This window comes from Phoca vitulina, unplaced genomic scaffold (assembly GCF_004348235.1).
Source record: "Phoca vitulina isolate PV1807 unplaced genomic scaffold, GSC_HSeal_1.0 scaffold58, whole genome shotgun sequence".
NCBI lineage: Eukaryota > Metazoa > Chordata > Mammalia > Carnivora > Phocidae > Phoca > Phoca vitulina.
In genome coordinates, this window is record NW_022589761.1 from 7,517,392 (window position 1) to 7,536,013 (window position 18,622).

Here is an 18,622-nt window from a genome sequence, read left to right on the forward strand (position 1 = left end):
TGAGAAGAATATGTATTCTGGTGCTTTTGGATGGAATATTCTGTATATGTCTTTTAGGTCTATTTGTTCTAAAGTATAGTTGAAATCCAGTGTTTCCTTATTTGATTTTCTATCGGGATGATATATCCATGATTAAAAGTGAAGCCCCCTACAATTCTTACATTGTCGTCGAGTTCTCCCTTCAGATGTTAATATTTGCTTAATATTTAGGTGCTCCAATGTGTGTGTATATGTATTTATGATTGTTATACCTTCTTGATGAATTGATTTTTTTTATCATCTTATAATGACCTTCTTTGTCTCTTGTTAACGGTTTTTGGCTTAAAGTCTGCTTTGCCTAAGTATAGCTACCTCTGCTCTCCTTAGGTTTCCACATGTGGAGTATCTTTTATCATAACTTCTCTTTGAACCTATGTGTGTCCTTAAAACTGAAGTGAGTCTCTTGTAGACAGCATATAGTTGGGTCTTATTTTTTATCCATACAAACACTCTATGACTTTTGATTGAAGAATTCATCCACATTTGGAATAATTATTAATAGGTAAGAACTTATGTCATTATATTCATAGTTTTCTGGCTGTTCTTTAGTTCCCCTGTTGTTTTATTCTCTCTTGCTGCTTGCTTTTGTGAATGATTTTATGTAATGGCATGCTCTGATTCCCTTCTTTTTATCCTCTGTGTATCTGCTGTAGGTTTTGCTTTATGGTTACCATGAGGCTTACATAAAACACTTTATGGATATTCTATTTTATGCTGGTGACAACTTAACTTTAATCACAGACAAAAATAATCTACCTTTTACTCCCCTTTTTAATGTTTTTGATGTTGCAGTATTGTATTCATTAACAAGCTATTGTAGCTATCGTTAATTTATAAATTTTTTTATTTAAATTCAGTTAGCCAACATATAAGTACATCATTAGTTTTTGATGTTCTTGTCCTTTATACTAGAGTTAAGTGTTTAACACACCACGATATTACAGTATTAACGTTTTCTGAATTCATCTATATATTTACTTCTACCAGTGTGTTACATACCTTTGTCTTCATGTTACTAATTAGTGTCTCATTTCAGCTTGAACTTCTTTCAGCATTTCTTGGGAGATAGTTCTAGTGGTGATGGACTCCCTCAACTCTTGTTGGGAAAATCTTTCTCTCCTCTTCTTCATTTCTGAAGGACAACTTTGGTGGATATAGTGTATTCTTGGTTTGTGGATTTTTTCCTTCAGTACTTTGAATACATCATCCTGCTCTCTCCTGGCCTGTAAGATTTCTGCTGAAAAATCTGTTAGCCTCATGGGGGTTCTCTGTAAGTTACAAGCTTCTTTTCTCTTGCTGTTGTTAAGATTCTTTTTGTTTTTGATTTTTGTGTGTCTTGGAGAAGATTTTTTAGAATTGAGTTTGGTGACCTTTGAGCTTTATGAATTTGGATATCAAAATCTCTCCAGATTTGGAAGTTTTTAGGCATTATTTCTTTAAATAGGCTTTCTGCCCTTTTTCTCACTCTTCACATTCTGAGATTCTCATAATGTGAAAATAGTTTCGTTTGATGATGCACCATAATTCATATAGACTTTCTTCACTCTTTTTCTCCTCTGGCTAGATAATTTAGTTACTGTCTTCTAACTCACAGATTTTTTCTTCTGCTTAATCCATTGTGCTGTTGATGCTCTTTAGTGCATTTTCATTTCATTTATTGTATTCTTCTCCAGAATTTGTTTGGTCCTTTTTTTTTTTTTTAATTTTATTATGTCGTTAGTCATCATACATTACATCATTAGTTTTTGATGTAGTGTTCCATTGTTTGGTTCTTTTTTTATGATTTCTCTGTGAAATTTATCATTTTGTTTTCCTAATATCATTGTTATGTTTCTGCATTTTTTTGTAGCTCTTTGAGTTTCCTTAAAACAGCTATTTTGAATTCTTTATTGGAAAAATCACATTTCCATGTCTTTGAGATTAGTTACTGGTAGATTATTCTGATCCTTTTGCAGTATCATGTTTCCTGATTTTTTCATGTTTCTTGAAGTTTTGCATTGCTATCTTCGCATTTGAAGTAGCTCTCCCCTCCTCCAGTCGTTAACTACCTTCAGGAGAGAAATAACTTCCATCAGCATTGCTAGGGATTCTGAGGCTTTCTCAGAACTTCTATCAATAAACCTGCCTCACTATTCTTGATCTCTCTTGTGGCAGAATTCTTTTTTTTTTTTTTATTTTTTTTTATTTTATTTTATTTATTTATTTGGCAGAGAGAGACACAGCGAGAGCAGGAACACAAGCAGGGGGAGTGGGAGAGGGAGAAGGAGGCCTCCCGCGGAGCAGGGAGCCCGACGTGGGACTCGATCCCAGGACCCTGGGATCATGACCTGAGCCGAAGGCAGACGCTCAACGACTGAGCCACCCAGGCGCCCTCTTGTGGCAGAATTCTTAAGCTTCTATGCCTTTTCTTCATCCTGTAGCACACCAGGGTGCTTGCTGACAGCCTCTTTTTTGTTTTTCCAAAGGTGGCACTAAAGCTCACGTTTGTGGTCTCTCCCTGGTCTGCATTCAGACTGGCTCTCTGCTACAGGTGGGAGTTTGTGGGGGTGTGGTCTGCAGAGCTCTGAGGGTGCCCATGGGGGAGGGGATCTGTAGGCAAAGTACATGGAGCAGCTCATGAGCAGGCTTCTTAGTGGAGTTTGCAACACAGTAGGATCTGGATCCCTTTCATGCCTTATGAGACTCCTATCTGTTATTCAACCAGATTCATTCTACCCTCCAGTCATGCAGGTCAGAATTCAGTACTCTAGATGGGGTGAGACAGAAGTGAGCCACTTTGGCACTGTCCCACACAGCTAGGAAACCGAGTGCTCACTCATACATTTTCACTTTCCTCCACAGATAAGTTCATTGACCATGAACATCTCTCATGGTCCTAAGCTGTGCTGCCTTGGGAGATAGGTGATGTGAGTAAAATCAAACTGTTCCTCTTACCCTCTGTGATGGGTCCAAACTCATATTTTTTGCTCCCAGCAATACATTGGAACTTCTCTGCTGCAGACTGGATTTCCACAAAAGTTCTCTTATCCATGGATGATTGTCTAAGACCGTTTTTTCCAAGGGTTCTGGACCACCGCCAAGAGGGGCAGAGTTGGTTCATGGATCATTACAGAATCTACACCTGGGGCTGAGCTCTTATATGCCTGTTACCCAATGCATGAGTAGGCGAGTCTCCTCCTTAGTCTCTTTGTGTATGGTGCTCTATCCGACAGCTCCCACAAAGGTACTTTTGTCCATAGATGGAAACCAAATTGTTGTGGAGGCAGGAAAACAAATGGGGGATGTCTTATTCAGGCATATGGCCTTCGGTTTCTTAAACCAGTTTATTTCAAAAACCTTGATATTTATTAGAAAGGATTCCAAAAGAGGATTTCAGTCCCACAGCCTACTCTGAACCCTTTGTGTTAGTAGATGTTCCTGTTCATAGGGTCCTTTTATTTATTTTTTAAGACTGTATTTATTTATTTGACAGAGACACAGCGAGAGAGGGAGCACAAGCAGGGAGAGTGGGAGAGGGAGAGGAGAAGCAGGCTTCCCACCGAGCAGGGAGCCCGATGGAGGGCTCGATCCCAGGACCCTGGAATCATGACCTGAGGCGAAGGCAGACACTTAATGAGTGAGCCACCCAGGGCCCCCCTTTTATTTATTTTTTAATATCTTATTTATTTGAGAGAGAGAGTACAAGCTGGGGAGAGAGGGAGAGGGAGGAAGAGACTCCCCGCTGAGCAGGGAGCTCAATGTAGGGCTCGATCCCAGGACCCTGGGATCATGACCTGAGCCAAAGGCAGATGCTTAACTGACTGAGCCACCCAGGCGCCCCTCATAGGGTCCTTCTGGACCTACAAATAAATTCTTAAAAACACTGATTGTGAATTAGCTCCTGGTGATTTCTTTTTATCTCACCCAGTCTCTCATAGAAATTCCTCAAAGGGTAGGAAATTTGGACAGATCTTTGTTCTGTTGCTGTTGAAGATTTTTTTCTTATGTTTATACTGTTGAACATTTCAGTTTTTAATTAGGAAGATTGCATTATATTTCTATATATAAATCATATTGCTCTCATGAAACTTGTCACCAGCATCTCATTTCTGGAACTTATTCTAAAGCTTTCTTGATACTGTTTTCTCATGGTTCTAGTTGTAATTCTAGTTCAGACCATTTAAAAAACTTTCTTAATGAATCTTTTTTTTAATTTATCTGTTATTTGTATGATACTGTCTGTTCTTTTTAATATATGGGAACTTTGTTAGCAGTCATATCCCATTTTCATGGCTTCAGACACTTATAGGCTTATGAACAATACAGCCTCATTTTTCTAGATTTCTCCTGATCTAATGAATAGTACATCCAGCTGCCACTGTACTTCAAATTGTGCATTTCATTCCCTCCCTGCTTCTGCTTCCATCCAAATCCAGTTTTCATTTTCTCCTGCCTCAATGAGTCACAGGCATCTAGTGAGTTCCCAAACCAGTTGAGTAAAGTTGTATATTCCTCCCTTTTCCACACTCAGTATAAATTGGTGCCCAAGATCTCTTTAACCCATGGTAGGTATTAAAGATACGTGCTTGCTGATTCTGTGAATGAACATAAACTGATAGAATATTGCTAATCTGTTGTTGTTGTTAGAAAATAACAAAACCAGGTAAATTTTTAAATAACCTCTTACCTTTGGATACTATGAGAACATGGTTCAGTATGTTTTGTCCACGTCATTTAAAATGGATGACTTCAGATTGAGTAGGAGTATGTTGTTACAGGGAACAGTGACATTCAAAGATGTGGCTATTGACTTCACCCAGGAAGAGTGGCAGCAGTTGGATCCTGCTCAGAGGAACCTGTACCGGAATGTGATGCTAGAAAACTATAACAACTTAATCACAGTGGGTAAGGGTAGTTTCTTGTGTAACTCAAATTCTGGGAGTAAAGTACCTTTTTTCCCCCCCCAATTTCTGAAATGTGTGGAACCTTTAAATGTTAAGAGTGAGTTTGGCCTTTAAGTGCCTTTACTCACATGAATGTGGGTGCTGCAGCTTTCAAAACAAAAGGTCATCCTTGCTTATGTTTCAGGGGCAGTATCCCCACAAACCATGTCCTTATCCTTCAGAAAGCCTGATTTCCCCGGGCCAGTGTCAATTCTTGAATGATTTTTTTGTTCCTGGTATTTATGCCCACATTTTATGTTACTTCCCTCTGACAGGCTGTCCATTCACCAAACCTGATGTGATTTTCAAGTTGGAGCAAGAAGAAGAACCTTGGGTGGTGGAGGAAGAGGTGTTAAGGAGACACTGTCCAGGTTAGTTAGGGAGGGAACAGATGGGTGAGGAGGAGCCATGACTCTTTAATGATTAATCAGTGACTAGTTGACCCCTCTGAAATGTTCTTCAAAGATATTTTCCTAAAGACTGTAGACTTTTAAGTGATAATTTGTGTGAATAATTTATTAACCTAAGATGTCTTTTCTAGATAACATTCTTCTTTCCACAGAACTTAAAGGACTAGTTGGCCTTTTTACCTGTGTGCTAGATACCAACATTTCCTAATTTCCAGCTTTACCTTGACAATCATTTTATTATTAGCATCTTCAGTCTCTCTGCCCACCTTGTTACATAGGATCCTTTCCTTTTGCATTCACATATTCACATAACCAGTTCAAATAAACTGTTATGTTGAAGACTTTCTCTTCTTTCTGTTATAAATGCCTTAGCATTATATTTTGTACTCGTAGTCACATTTCCCACTGTATTTTTGGCTTTTGCTCTCATACTTCAGTAATGGCTACAGCTGTTTTACTCAATAAGTTTTAAAGTTAGTGATACTTTTCCGATAGTTTTCTGCTACATTTGTCATGTATTTGTGCACACAAGTGTCTGCATATTTATACACACACATATACCTACATACACATATATATACATGCATACACATATAGACAGTATGTATAAACACACACACATGTATATTTCTAATTTGGTAGATATTGCCAAATCTTTTTTTTGCCCTCCAAAGAAACTACATTTTTATTTCTACCAGTGATTTCTGGCAGCATAGTCTTAGCATTTTTAAAAACTTTCCCAATTTGATAGGTGAAAACAATTCATTTTAGGTTGGAATTTGTATTTCCTTTATTATGAGTGAAGTCAAGGATGTTTTCATATGTTTAAACTCTGTCTATATTTTTCTTTATAAACGACTTATGTCTTTTGCCCCCTTTTCTGTTGAATTCTTAATTTGTATGAATATACTGATGTGATTATGATTAGCCTTTTATCTGTTGTATGTTTTTCCAGTATTTTTTCACAGTTGGACATTCCTCTTTGAAGTACTTTTGCCACCTTAAGTTTTTTTTAATGTTCCTTTAGCTAAAATAATCTTTTCTTACAAGAGATTATCCTATGATTTTTTTCCTTTATGTATATAGGTGAATTATGTCTACATACTTCTTAGTAGTTACCCATCCTCACATTTTTGCCATGAATGTAAATAACTGTTCCAGCTTTTTCAGGCTTTGAATTTATTGTTACGCTGGTTTCATAAATAGAATTTAAAACCATTTCTTCTTGTTCTGGAATACTTATAATAGCACATAACTCCCTTAAAATTTTGGCTTATCTTACTTGTTCACCTTTTTGGACCTTGTGGATTATTGAGGGAAAATGCTCTTGGACAGCTTTTATCCTTTGTTACTTTGTAACTGTTCTTTGTAGATGTTTTGTCTCTTTTGGCATTAGTTTTTGGTAATAGGTTATATTGTTCTAGAAAATTACCCACTTAATTCTGGTTTTCAAATTAATTTTTACAGAGTTGAACAACGTAATTTCTGTAAATATTTAAGTTTGCTCTGTATCTGTAAATGTGTTTACCATATACTGATGTTCCAAGGTAGTCTGTTATATTTAACAACTTGTTTCATCTTTATTTTCCAATCTGTTGGTATAAAATTTCCCATAGTGTTCTCTTATTTTTGTCTTCATTAACTCTGCAGACTTCTTAGCCAACACCATCAGATATTGGCTTTCCTTCATTCTCTCTACACTCTCCTTCTGGGACTCCTAAAGATAGAGGCTAGATCTTTTTTCCTCCATCTTTTTTTTTTTTTCATTTCCTTTATTATTTTCTGCCTCTTTCTATGTTGACTTCTCAGTAATTACCTCAGATACATCTTCAGATTTACTCATTCTCTCTTCAGCTGTGTTTATTCATCTTTTATCTCATTTGCTTAAAAAAATTCAGTAGTACTATTTTGTATTTTTAGAAATTCCTCTCTTTTTTTGTTGTTGTTTTTTTGTTTTTGTTTTTGGCGCTTTTTTCCCCCTACGTCTTTCTGGCCCTTTCTATTGATTTCTGTGGCTTGTTCATGTTTTTGTTTTTATCATTTGCTTCTTTAAAAATATTCTATATAGCTCTTCTGTTTTTTGTATCTGACAATTCTAGTATTTTAGGTCCTTGGTTAAATATCTTGTTTTGATGATTTGCTTATTGTACTTGATTCTTCACATGCTTGATCACTACTGATTGTGAATTTGGCATTTTTAAACCTTTTTTGCAATAATCTTACTGTCCTAAATTGGGGTTGCATTCTTCTGAAGATGATTCACATGCGCTTCTGGTAGGTGCCAACAGGCATTACCAAGTGAACACCAGTTGACCTTCTTTGAATGTCCTGGCTTTTTGTAGCAACCTCAGTTGATCTTTTTCCTTATTCCTGGCCTGAGGCTTATGCTTCAGTTAATCGGGCCTTCATTTGCCTAGGTAGTCAAGTCAGATTCATCTTCCAGCTTGCTTTCTAAATCCCTCTTGCAGACCTGATTTTGGCTAATACTTGTTTATTTTTGTTTTTCTCATTTTTTAGTGTATGATACTCAGGTGTGGTTGACGGAGAGTATTGTGGTGTTCTTGGAGATTTATGCTATTTTCTACAAGCCCAGTAATGCATCAAAAAAAAAAATTTTTTTTTTAAAGATTTTATTTATTTATTTGACAGAGAGACAGCGAGAAAGGGAACACAAACAAGGGGAGTGTGAGAGGCAGAAGCAGGCTTCCCACTGAGCAGGGAGCCTGATGCGGGGCTTGATCCCAGGACCCTGGGATCATGACCTGAGCCGAAGGCAGACGCTTAATGACTGAGCCACCCAGGCATCCCGCATCAAAATTTGTTTTACCATTATCTTATTTTTCAGTGTGAGGTTATCATACCATAAATTCAATACTGAAAGTACTATCTAGTCTCTTTCCCCCCCCGACTTGCATGGTATTCTTTGTTTTGCTTGTTTTTATTTTTCTCTTCCATTTCTTTCCTTGGTTCTGCCATTTTTGTTCCCTATCCCTTTCTGCTTTCTTATTGTTTCTTCCTCATTTATTTATATTTATATTTTGAGCTGTTGATGTATAGATTTATTTTCATTAAGCTTTTCCATTCATGGAAATAGTCAGCATTTTCATTTACTGTGTGCCATAATTGTTTTAGCTGGTGCCTTTTGTCTGCTTTCTTTATATTATGTTTCTTTTATGTTTTTTTTCTTGTAATACTTTTTATAGATCTGAGTTTAGCACCTTCTCATTTTTAGTGGTAGGCTAGTTCTTCCTTTTTTAAAAAAGGGTAATGTTAGGGAAAGAAAATGAATACTCTGATCTACAACAGGGATCATCAGCAAACTATGGTTTGTAGGCCTGCCACTTATTTTTGAAAATAAAGTTTTATTAAAACATAGCCACACCCAGTCATTTACATCTTGTGTAGGATTGCTTTCACATTATAATGGCAAAATTGAATAGTTGCATCAAAGATTGTGTGACCCACAAAACCTAAAATATTTACTATCTGACACTTTAAGAAAAAGTTTACCAATTCTTGATGTATATGAATGCATTTGTTCTTCATACTGAAGCCCTTTATTCTACATGGTTTTATGTATAAAGTATGTTTAGGCTTTATTTTTCCTCATCCAAAAAGGAACTGCAGCTGCAACGTTTCTCATAACTCTGAGGTCAGTCTTTGTCTTTATTTTCACACTACCACCCCAACAGACTTCTTCCTAAAAAAGTAAATGTTACGGTGCTTCCTTGTTCAGTCCTGGCTGGGATATCTTGGGATAACAAGTCTCCTGTAACCAGTCTACACTCCCAAATTTCATTGTTGTAATCATGGGATAATTAATTCTAACCTTCAAGGTGTGATATCCATTTTGACACTGTCAGCTGCCTGTTCTGCCCAAGATCAGCATGAACAGCTATCTTTTAGAATCCTTCTTCCCCTGTTCCAGCCTTCACTGTATTTGTCAACACTAACTCATTTATTATAGTTGGGGTTACAGCCACCCCTAGGATCATTCAAGAGTCAATGAGAATTCATTCCCATTATTTGTAGAAGGGAAAAGACATCAGCTGCTTTTCCATTCCACCATCTTAAAACATGGAGTCTTGTGTCACATATGATATTTTGATTGTGCCCTTGGAATTCTTTTTCATTTCTCTTTGGATGGTACTTTGACAACCTAATCTTACCTTCTTCAACATCATTTGCTTAATGGAACTTCTCTTTTTCCCCTAAGTGACCCAAAAGGTTAGTATTCTGCCTTCTTTTCTACATTTGCAATCTGTAACCAAGTCTCTAACTTTATCTGCTTTACAGTTGCACAGGAATTTTCCTTCCTTTATTATCAATCTGGCAGAGAGGGAGAACAATCTCCATTTTCCAGTTTTGGAGCTCAGCAGGAACAGGGAACTGAATGTTATCCTTCAGTATGTAGGCTTGCACTTACTCTGTGCTTGAGCCAATTCTTTTATTTTGTATCCTCTGCCTCATGTCCCTGACTTGATAGCATTTCTGCTTCCATTTCTTTTTTTTTTTTCTTCTTTGGACAAAACTGCAAAACTTTATTGAGAGAATTTTAGCCACTTTTCAACACAAGAACTGCCCACGTGGCTTCAGCTTGTCTTCGTTTAAACCTGTGGTTTCCATTCACCTGCCTCTAGCATCTCAAGGGGCTCTAGATTTGCAAGTCCCCTCCCTTTGACAGCAGGACCATCTCCACTGGGCTCATGCCCAGTCTTTTCACCAGCCAGTTCCTTTTGATTAGGTTCTGAGGCAGGCCCTTGAACCACAGATGCTCCTTCTTTTTTCTCTTGATCAGGTATAATATCCTGGTGCTTAGTCGGTGGCTCCTCCCATTGAGGTTGCTCAGCCTGAGGCAGCTGGGCAACCACAGGCCCAACTGGCTGCAAAGATTTTTCATCATCTCGTCTTGTTCTAGGTCTGAATGTTGACTTTACTTGCCAATTCATATTTCGCACAGTTGGGTCTCACACACCAAGAACAAATCCAGATGGCAAGACGTGACCTGCACAGTTCTGCACCCAGACCACACCACCTCTGCTTCCATTTCTTAAGAGAGTGATCTTCCATCTCCTTTTGGGTAGTCTTTGTTAGTTTATGCATTTTTCTTTGTTTATCTCACATTGGTGTGATTTGGGGTGGGATGAAATAAATTCATGTATTTATTATACCATATTTAAGCTCAATTTCTCCCTCTTTGTTTTCCCTTGCTCACAGTACTTACTCCCTATCCAGTCATGCTAAGTAGGCTCTTCCAGTTTTATGTTCCAACTCTTTGATCCAATTTTTACCTGCCCATTGTTTGTTCTCACTTTATTACTGCAGTATTCAGAACAATTTTACTTTTTAAAATACATAATACATCTCTGAAGTACAAAAGGATACATATTGAAAGTAGCTCTTACACATTTCCTCTCTAAGGTGGCAACCCGTAGCATCATTTTCCTTTGAGCTGTTACCTGTATTTTCAAACATTTTTATTGAAATTACTTTGCTAGGTTAGCTTGTGAATAAGTGTCATTTTTGCTGTTGAATGTTCTTTTCCAGCAATGTGATATACCTTTTTTCTTAGTTTCCTAGGGCTGCCATAACAAAGTACCCCAAACTGGGTGGCTTAGAATAACAGGAATTTATTCTCACAGTTCTGGAGGCTAGAAATACTAAATCAAGGTGTTGGCAGGCCATGCTCCGTCTGAAACTGTAGAGGAAAGACCCTTCCTTCCCTCTTTCAGCTTCTAGTAGCCCTAGACATTCCTTGGCTTTTGATGGCATAAGGTCAGTCTTTGTCTTTATTTTCACATAGTGTTCTCCCTGTGTTTCTGTCTGTTCATGTTGCATCCTTTCTATAAGAACACCAGTCAGATTATGAGTTACCCTACTCCGGTATGACCTCATTTTAACTAATTCCATCTTCAGTGACCCTTTTTCCAAATAACTTCACGTTCTGAGGTACTGGGAATTAGGATTTCAACATATCTTTTTTGCAGTACAAACAATTCAACCTGTAGCACCTTTCCATTTGGTCAAATCTGTGTGTGCATTTTAGTTTTCTGAAGATCTTGGATTCCCATATTTTTCATATTTTTTGTTGTGATTGTAAGTATAGTCTTATGTTTTCTAAATAGTTGTTTGTATATATGAATGCTATTGAAACTAAGTATTTCCGATATATAGTGACTTTAATGACGTTTTTATCTTTTATAATAATTTTTCACTTTTGATTTTGCAGGTAAATTGTTTTATTGTTGACAAAAATGTTAATCTTATCTTTCCTTTCTACGTTTTTCTACTTCTGATTTCTTTCTCTTAATGCACTATGCAGTACTGTAATAATAGTGGTGATAGTACTTATGTCAGTTCTTTGGGATTTTTCTTTTTTTTTGGCTGGGGGGGTGGATTTTTTTTATTAAATATGGTGCTCATGTTTAAGTTGCAGAGTACTTTTTCTCAAGTTAAATAAGTATTCCCATTTTTTTGAAGTTTTCTTTATGGAAAATAGATGTTTAGTTTTATCATTTTAAAAAATGTCTTTGGAAATGATTACTTGATTTTTTACTTTGACCTTTTAATATATTTGCTTATAGAAGTAGATTTTTCTAATAGTAAAACATACTTTTGTATCTATAAAAAAAACAGCACCTACTCAAGTATGATGTAGCTTATATTTCACGTGTTCTAGGTCACTTTTTTTTCCTTCTGGGTTATTTTGATATTTTAGGTAGAAACTTACCTTGGTATTCATAAGTAAAATTGGTGTGTAGTTTGCTTTTTTGGTTGTTATCTTTTTCAGGTTTTGGTATTAATGTTATGTTTCTGGAAATTCTCTTTTTTATAACATTTTGCAAATCATGAAAGCAAATGTCCCCTAAGTGTTCAAAGTCCCATGTGAATCTCTCTGAGCCTTTTTGATTTGTTTTTATGGGATTGCTTTTTCATTATTTTTCTCTTTATTTTGTGGAAGTTGGTTCATACAGGTTTCCTGCCTGTTACAGGTTCAGTTTTGGTAATTTGCATTTTCCAAAAAATTATATCAAGAAGTTTGTAACAAAGTTTATTTTAATAGAAAAAATGATTTTTTAACTTCCTATTTTTGTTTTTTCCTATCTTCTTATTTTATTTGAACATTCTGCATTCTCCCTTTTATTTACCCAACAGTTCATCTATTTTGTTTCAGATCCCATTTTTAAACACAATCAAAGCTATTTGTATTCTTATTTTCCTCTACTCCTATTTTTCCTGGGATCTCCTAAAGCTTAGAAAACAGGAGATCTATGCACATGAAATTTGCTTTATAATGGGAAACTAAGCCTTAAGCCAAGAATCAATCCCATGATAGCATATTTTCTGAAATTTTCTTCATTTTACAATATTGGAAAAATTTTTCAAGTGATTATTTATTTGCAATCTGTTTTAGGAGAAATGTGGGGAATTGATGAACAGAAAATCCAGGACAGACTTTTGACACAATTTGAAGATAAATTCACAAAAACAATGACTGAAGAAAAAGTCAATGAATGTCGTAAGAAATTTGCAAATGCATTTCCTCTTAACTCGGACTTTTTTCCTTCCAGTCACAATCTCTATGAATATGACTTGTTTGGAAAGTGTTTAGAACATAATAATTTCGACTGTCATAATAATAATAGAATCTTTATAAGAAAGGAACATTCTGAATATAATGAATCTATAAAATCATTTTGCATTAATCCATCCCATCTTGCGGTAACCCCCTTTAAGTGTAATCATTGTGGGAAAGGATTCAGTCAAACCTTGGACCTCATCAGACACCTGAGAATTCATACTGGAGAGAAACCTTATGAATGTAAGAAATGTAGAAAAGCTTTCAGCCAGAAGGAAAAACTCATTAAACATCATAAAATTCATAGTAGGGAACAGGCTTATGAATGTAATGAATGTGGGAAAGCTTTCATTAAAATGTCAAATCTCATTAGACATCAAAGAATTCATACTGGGGAGAAACCCTATGCATGTAAGGAATGTGGGAAATCCTTCAGCCAGAAATCAAATCTCATTGATCATGAAAAAATTCATACTGGAGAGAAACCGTATGAATGTAATGAGTGTGGGAAAGCATTCAGCCAGAAGCAAAGCCTCACTGCACATCAGAAAGTTCATACCGGGGAGAAACCTTATGCATGTAATGAATGTGGTAAAGCCTTCCCTCGAATTGCATCCCTTGCTCTTCATATGAGAAGTCATACAGGAGAAAAACCTTATAAATGTGATAAATGTGGAAAAGCCTTCTCTCAGTTTTCCATGCTTATTATACATGTAAGAATTCATACAGGTGAGAAACCCTATGAATGTAATGAATGTGGAAAATCCTTCTCTCAAAGTTCAGCCCTTACTGTACATATGAGAAGTCATACTGGTGAAAAACCTTATGAATGTAAGGAATGTAGAAAAGCCTTCAGCCACAAGAAAAACTTCATCACACACCAGAAGATTCATACTAGAGAGAAACCTTATGAATGTAATGAATGTGGGAAAGCTTTCATTCAGATGTCAAATCTTGTTAGACACCAGAGAATTCACACTGGAGAAAAACCCTACATATGTAAGGAATGTGGCAAAGCCTTTAGCCAGAAATCAAATCTCATTGCCCATGAAAAAATTCATTCTGGAGAGAAACCCTATGAATGTAATGAATGTGGTAAAGCCTTCAGCCAAAAGCAAAACTTTATTACACATCAGAAAGTTCACACTGGAGAGAAACCTTATGATTGTAATGAATGTGGTAAAGCCTTTTCTCAAATTGCATCCCTTACTCTTCATCTGAGAAGTCACACAGGAGAAAAGCCTTATGAATGTGATAAATGTGGGAAAGCCTTCTCTCAGTGCTCATTGCTCAATTTACATATGAGAAGTCATACTGGTGAGAAGCCCTATGTATGTAATGAATGTGGAAAAGCTTTCTCTCAAAGAACTTCTCTTATTGTGCACATGAGAGGTCATACAGGTGAGAAACCCTATGAATGTAATAAATGTGGAAAAGCCTTCTCTCAGAGCTCATCCCTCACTATACATATACGAGGTCATACAGGTGAGAAACCCTTTGACTGTAGTAAATGTGGAAAAGCCTTCTCTCAAATCTCATCTCTTACACTTCATATGAGAAAACATACAGGTGAGAAGCCTTATCATTGTAATGAGTGTGGTAAGGCTTTTAGCCAGAAGTCACACCTTGTTAGACACCAGAGAATTCATACTCAGTAGAAATAGAAACACTATGAATATTGTGAAGATGGAAAAGCCTTGAGAATTAGCACCTCCTTTCACATTACATAATCGGTTCTAGAGCAGAAAACTATGAATGTGGAAAGCCTTTGGAAGAAGTCACATAATTGTGAAACATGAGAATTCTTACACAACGTGACAAATTGTGTAATGAATAAACTGAACATCAAAAACCTTCGTAGACCTCTATTGATATTTATTCAGCATTCTTATTAAAATATGAAATGAGATATCTGCTACCAGCATATCAGCATCACAGCTGAGCTCCTATCCTAGCCATTGTATTAAGAAAAAGAAGATTGGGGGAAAAAGAGAGAAACTATAAAAATATCCTCTTACACAAGAAATAGTTAATTCAAAAATGTGTTGATATAAAATGTCTAAGGATAAACACAACAGTAATTACAAGACACACACATATATAAAGTTACAAAACATTTTGAAGGGCACAAAATAGGACCTGAAATTTTGAGAAAAATAACATCTGAAAACACATTTTCAAAAATATAAATTCATAAGTCTCTAAGGTACTTCCACTCAAAAGTTTTCACTAAATTTTAAGAATTTCACAAACTGATTTAAAATTTTATATGAGAATATAAAGGACCACAAATAGCTGAAACAAGTGAAAAACAAAAGAGAAGACACAGTCTACCAGGTAGCATCACATATTTATTTAAAGCTGGTGTGTCTAAATAATGTGTTCCTGTTAAGTAAATAAATCAGTGGAAACAAAACAAGGATTGAAGAAAGATAATGGAAATTTTGTGTATGGTATTGCTATTGAAGTCACTGGAGAAAGAATGGCCTATTGAATAAATGGAAGAGTCATATGAACAAAAATGATAGCTCTCTACTCTATACCATATCCAAAAATAAAATCCAGGTAGATTGAAGACCAGAATATAAAAAGCAAAATTCTAAAACTCTGATGAAAATGAAAAAGATTGATTACTTTAGAGTAACTGGATCACTCTAAAAACACATAAATATGAAATAGTCTTTTCTACTTTGGTGTATTGCCTTCAGAGGCACGCAGATATGGGCACGAAGATGTACATCCCTATGTTCGTCGTGATTTATATTACAAAATTGGACAACAAATTCTCATTAGAAGGATAGACTAATACCATGTAATTATTGCCATGATAGAATGCAGTATTTAGAGAGAAGGTACAAATTTAACATATAGTTACATAGATCACAGTATAAATATTGAGAGAAAAAAAGCAAAATGTACAGTGAAAAGATGTAACATTTGTATTAATAAAATAATGCAAAGAACAGTACTGTGTATTGGTCATAGATCCATTTATGACATTGGTTGCCTTTCAGGAAGTGGGAGAGGTTTAGATGGAATTGTTATATTTATCTGTAACATTTCTTTAATAAAAGAATGAAAGCAAATATGCTGGTAACAAATCTGGTTAAGATTATGTTGCTATCTTTTGTAGTCTTTCTTGCCTTTATTTTCCTATTTCTCTAAGAATCAAATGGGTGAAGGACACGACCTATAGAAACAACTTAAAAATGGATTATGATCAAATACTAACATTTATAGAAAATTATCTTTAATAATACACAAACCAAACTGAATTAAGATGATACTTTGCTTACCCTCTCCTCACAATGTTAATTCAGATAATAAAAACCAGCAGTATATACATAGCATTTACTTGATGCAAATTTAAAATTTTTTATTTCAAACACAAATTCTCTAGTTGAAAGCAGTGAAGAAACAAAAGAAATAGTCATTTGTTGAGATAATTGGCTCTCCATCTGGAAAAAAAAAAATCACCTACATTTGGCTTGGTTTCAAATTGAGGAGAGACCATTCATACATGTAAAACATGATTAATATTCTGACAGTGTCGGGGCACCTGGGTGGCTCAGTCGTTAAGCGTCTGCCTTCGGCTCAGGTCATGATCCCAGGGTCCTGGGATCGAGTCCCACATCGGGCTCCCTGCTCTGCGGGAAGCCTGCTTCTCCCTCTCCCACTCCCCCTGCTTGTGTTCCTGCTCTCACTGTGTCTCTCTCTGTCAAATAAAATCTTTAAAAAAAAAAAAAAAATTAAAAAAAAAAATATTCTGACAGTGTCAAGCCAAGTATAGATGCCTGCATCAGAGCAGACGGAATTTTAGCATATCTCAGCAAAGCTTTATTTGGTTTCTGAATCCTTAAATGAGGATGCAGATGCTGGTGATTTTAGACGTGTGAGGTATGTGCCCAGTGGATATGAAAGCTCACTTCCCTGTACCACATCTAAAATGTTTTATATTTACACCTTGATTTCAAATATTTATGGAACTCAGATTTCCTTTTCTGTGAATAGCTCATTCATATATTTTGTCTGTTTTCTACTGGGACTTTCAAAAGATGTTTTAATTGGAGCACCTGGGTGGTGCAGTTGGTTGAGTGTTGAACTCTTGGTGTCAGCTCAGGTCATGATCTCTGGGTCCTGAGATCGAGCGCTGCGACAGGCTCTGTGCTCAGCTCGGGGTCTGCTTGAGATTCTCCCTCTGCCCCTCCACCCCTCCCCCCACTCTCAGATAAATCTTTTTTCTTAAAAAGATGTTTTTATTTAGAAATAATTATAGATTTATAAGAGGTTGCAGAAGTAATACCCCATAGTACTGTTTAGTTTGTGTATCCTACATCCAGTTTCCCCTAATATTAACATTTTACATAATTAAAGTACTGTATCAAATTTGATACCGGCACAATCTGTACATGTTATCAGATGTCAGTGGTTCTCCATGCACTTGTTCATGTGTCCATGTAGTTCTATATGGTTTTATCTTGTGTAGATTTCTCTGCCATCACAATCAACATACAGAACTTCCACCACCACAAAGATCCCTTGTTCTGTCCCTTTGTTGTCACACCCTTAACCCCTTCCTCCCCCTGCTTCCCACTCCTAATCTTTGGTAAGCAGTAATCTCTTCTATAATTTTGTCATATCAAGACTGTTTTATAGGGGTGCCTGGGTGGCTCAGTTGGTTAAGCGTCTCTGGATTTTGGCTCAGATTATGATCCCAGGGTTGTGAGATTGAGCCCCATGTCAGGCTCTGCACTGGGCATGGAGCCTGCTTAGGAGTCTCTCTCCCTCTGCCCCTCCCCACTGCGTGCCCGTGCTCTCTTAAACAGAGCTTTATAAATGGAATCGGGGTGCCTGGGTGGCTCAGTCAGTTAAGAATCTGGCTCAGGTCATGATCTCAGGGTCATGAGATTGAGTCCCACGTCAGGCTCTGTGCTGAGCACAGAGTCTGCTTGAGACGCTTTGCCCCTCCTTCCTCTTCCCCCTCTCTCTCAAATAAATAAAATCTTAAAAAATAGATGGAATCGTTACTATATAACCTTTTGAGATTGGTGTTTTTCATTCAACATGATTACCCTGAGATAAATCCCCATTGTTCCAGATACATTAATTTTTGTTTTTTTAATTTCTCAGTATTTTTCCAAGGTATGGATATACCATAGTTATCTCTAACCATTGAGCCTTTGAAATACATTGGGTTTCCAATTTTCTTTTTTTTAAGATTTTTTAATTTTTTATTAGGGAGAGAGTACAAGCAGGGGGAGTGGCAGGCAGAGGGAAAGGGAGAAGAAGGCTCCCTGCTCAGCAGGGAGCCCTATGTGGGGCTCGATCTCAGGACCCCAGGATCATGACCAGAGCCGAAGGCAAATGCCTAACCGTCTGAGCCACCCAGGCGCCCTCCAATTTTTGGTTAGTACACAAACCTGCTATGAACATTAATCCGCCACTTTATTGGTTGGTCATTCCCTCTATTTTGTTCCTCTGTCCTTTTCATGCCTTACTGTGGGTTACTTTAGCATTTTTTAGAATTCTACTTTAGAGTTCTTGAGTGTATCTCTGGATTTTTTAGTAGTTGCTCTAGGTATTACATTATACATATATAACTTCCATAGTCTACTTGTGTCAACATTTAACCAGTTCAAAACCTTATCTCAACTGAGATTCTTTCATTTCCC

At 36.5% G+C, this 18,622-nt stretch overlaps 1 protein-coding gene across 2 annotated transcripts in view; it reads left to right on the forward strand.

Annotated features, from left to right (window-relative positions):
• LOC116623242 (zinc finger protein 569) overlaps positions 1-16,051 on the forward strand; it is a 59,562-nt gene extending 43,511 nt beyond the window's left edge. Inside the window, exons 4-6 of one of the 2 annotated variants that reach the window (XM_032390196.1) lie at positions 4,797-4,923; positions 5,237-5,332; positions 12,759-16,051. In XM_032390196.1, the coding sequence (XP_032246087.1) occupies positions 4,797-4,923; positions 5,237-5,332; positions 12,759-14,608 (2,073 nt within the window). In that variant the 3' untranslated portion in view covers positions 14,609-16,051. The remainder of the gene's footprint in view (positions 1-4,796; positions 4,924-5,236; positions 5,333-12,758) is intronic. The other variant, XM_032390197.1, reaches the window with a different exon arrangement.
• Positions 16,052-18,622: the final 2,571 nt, after the last annotated feature.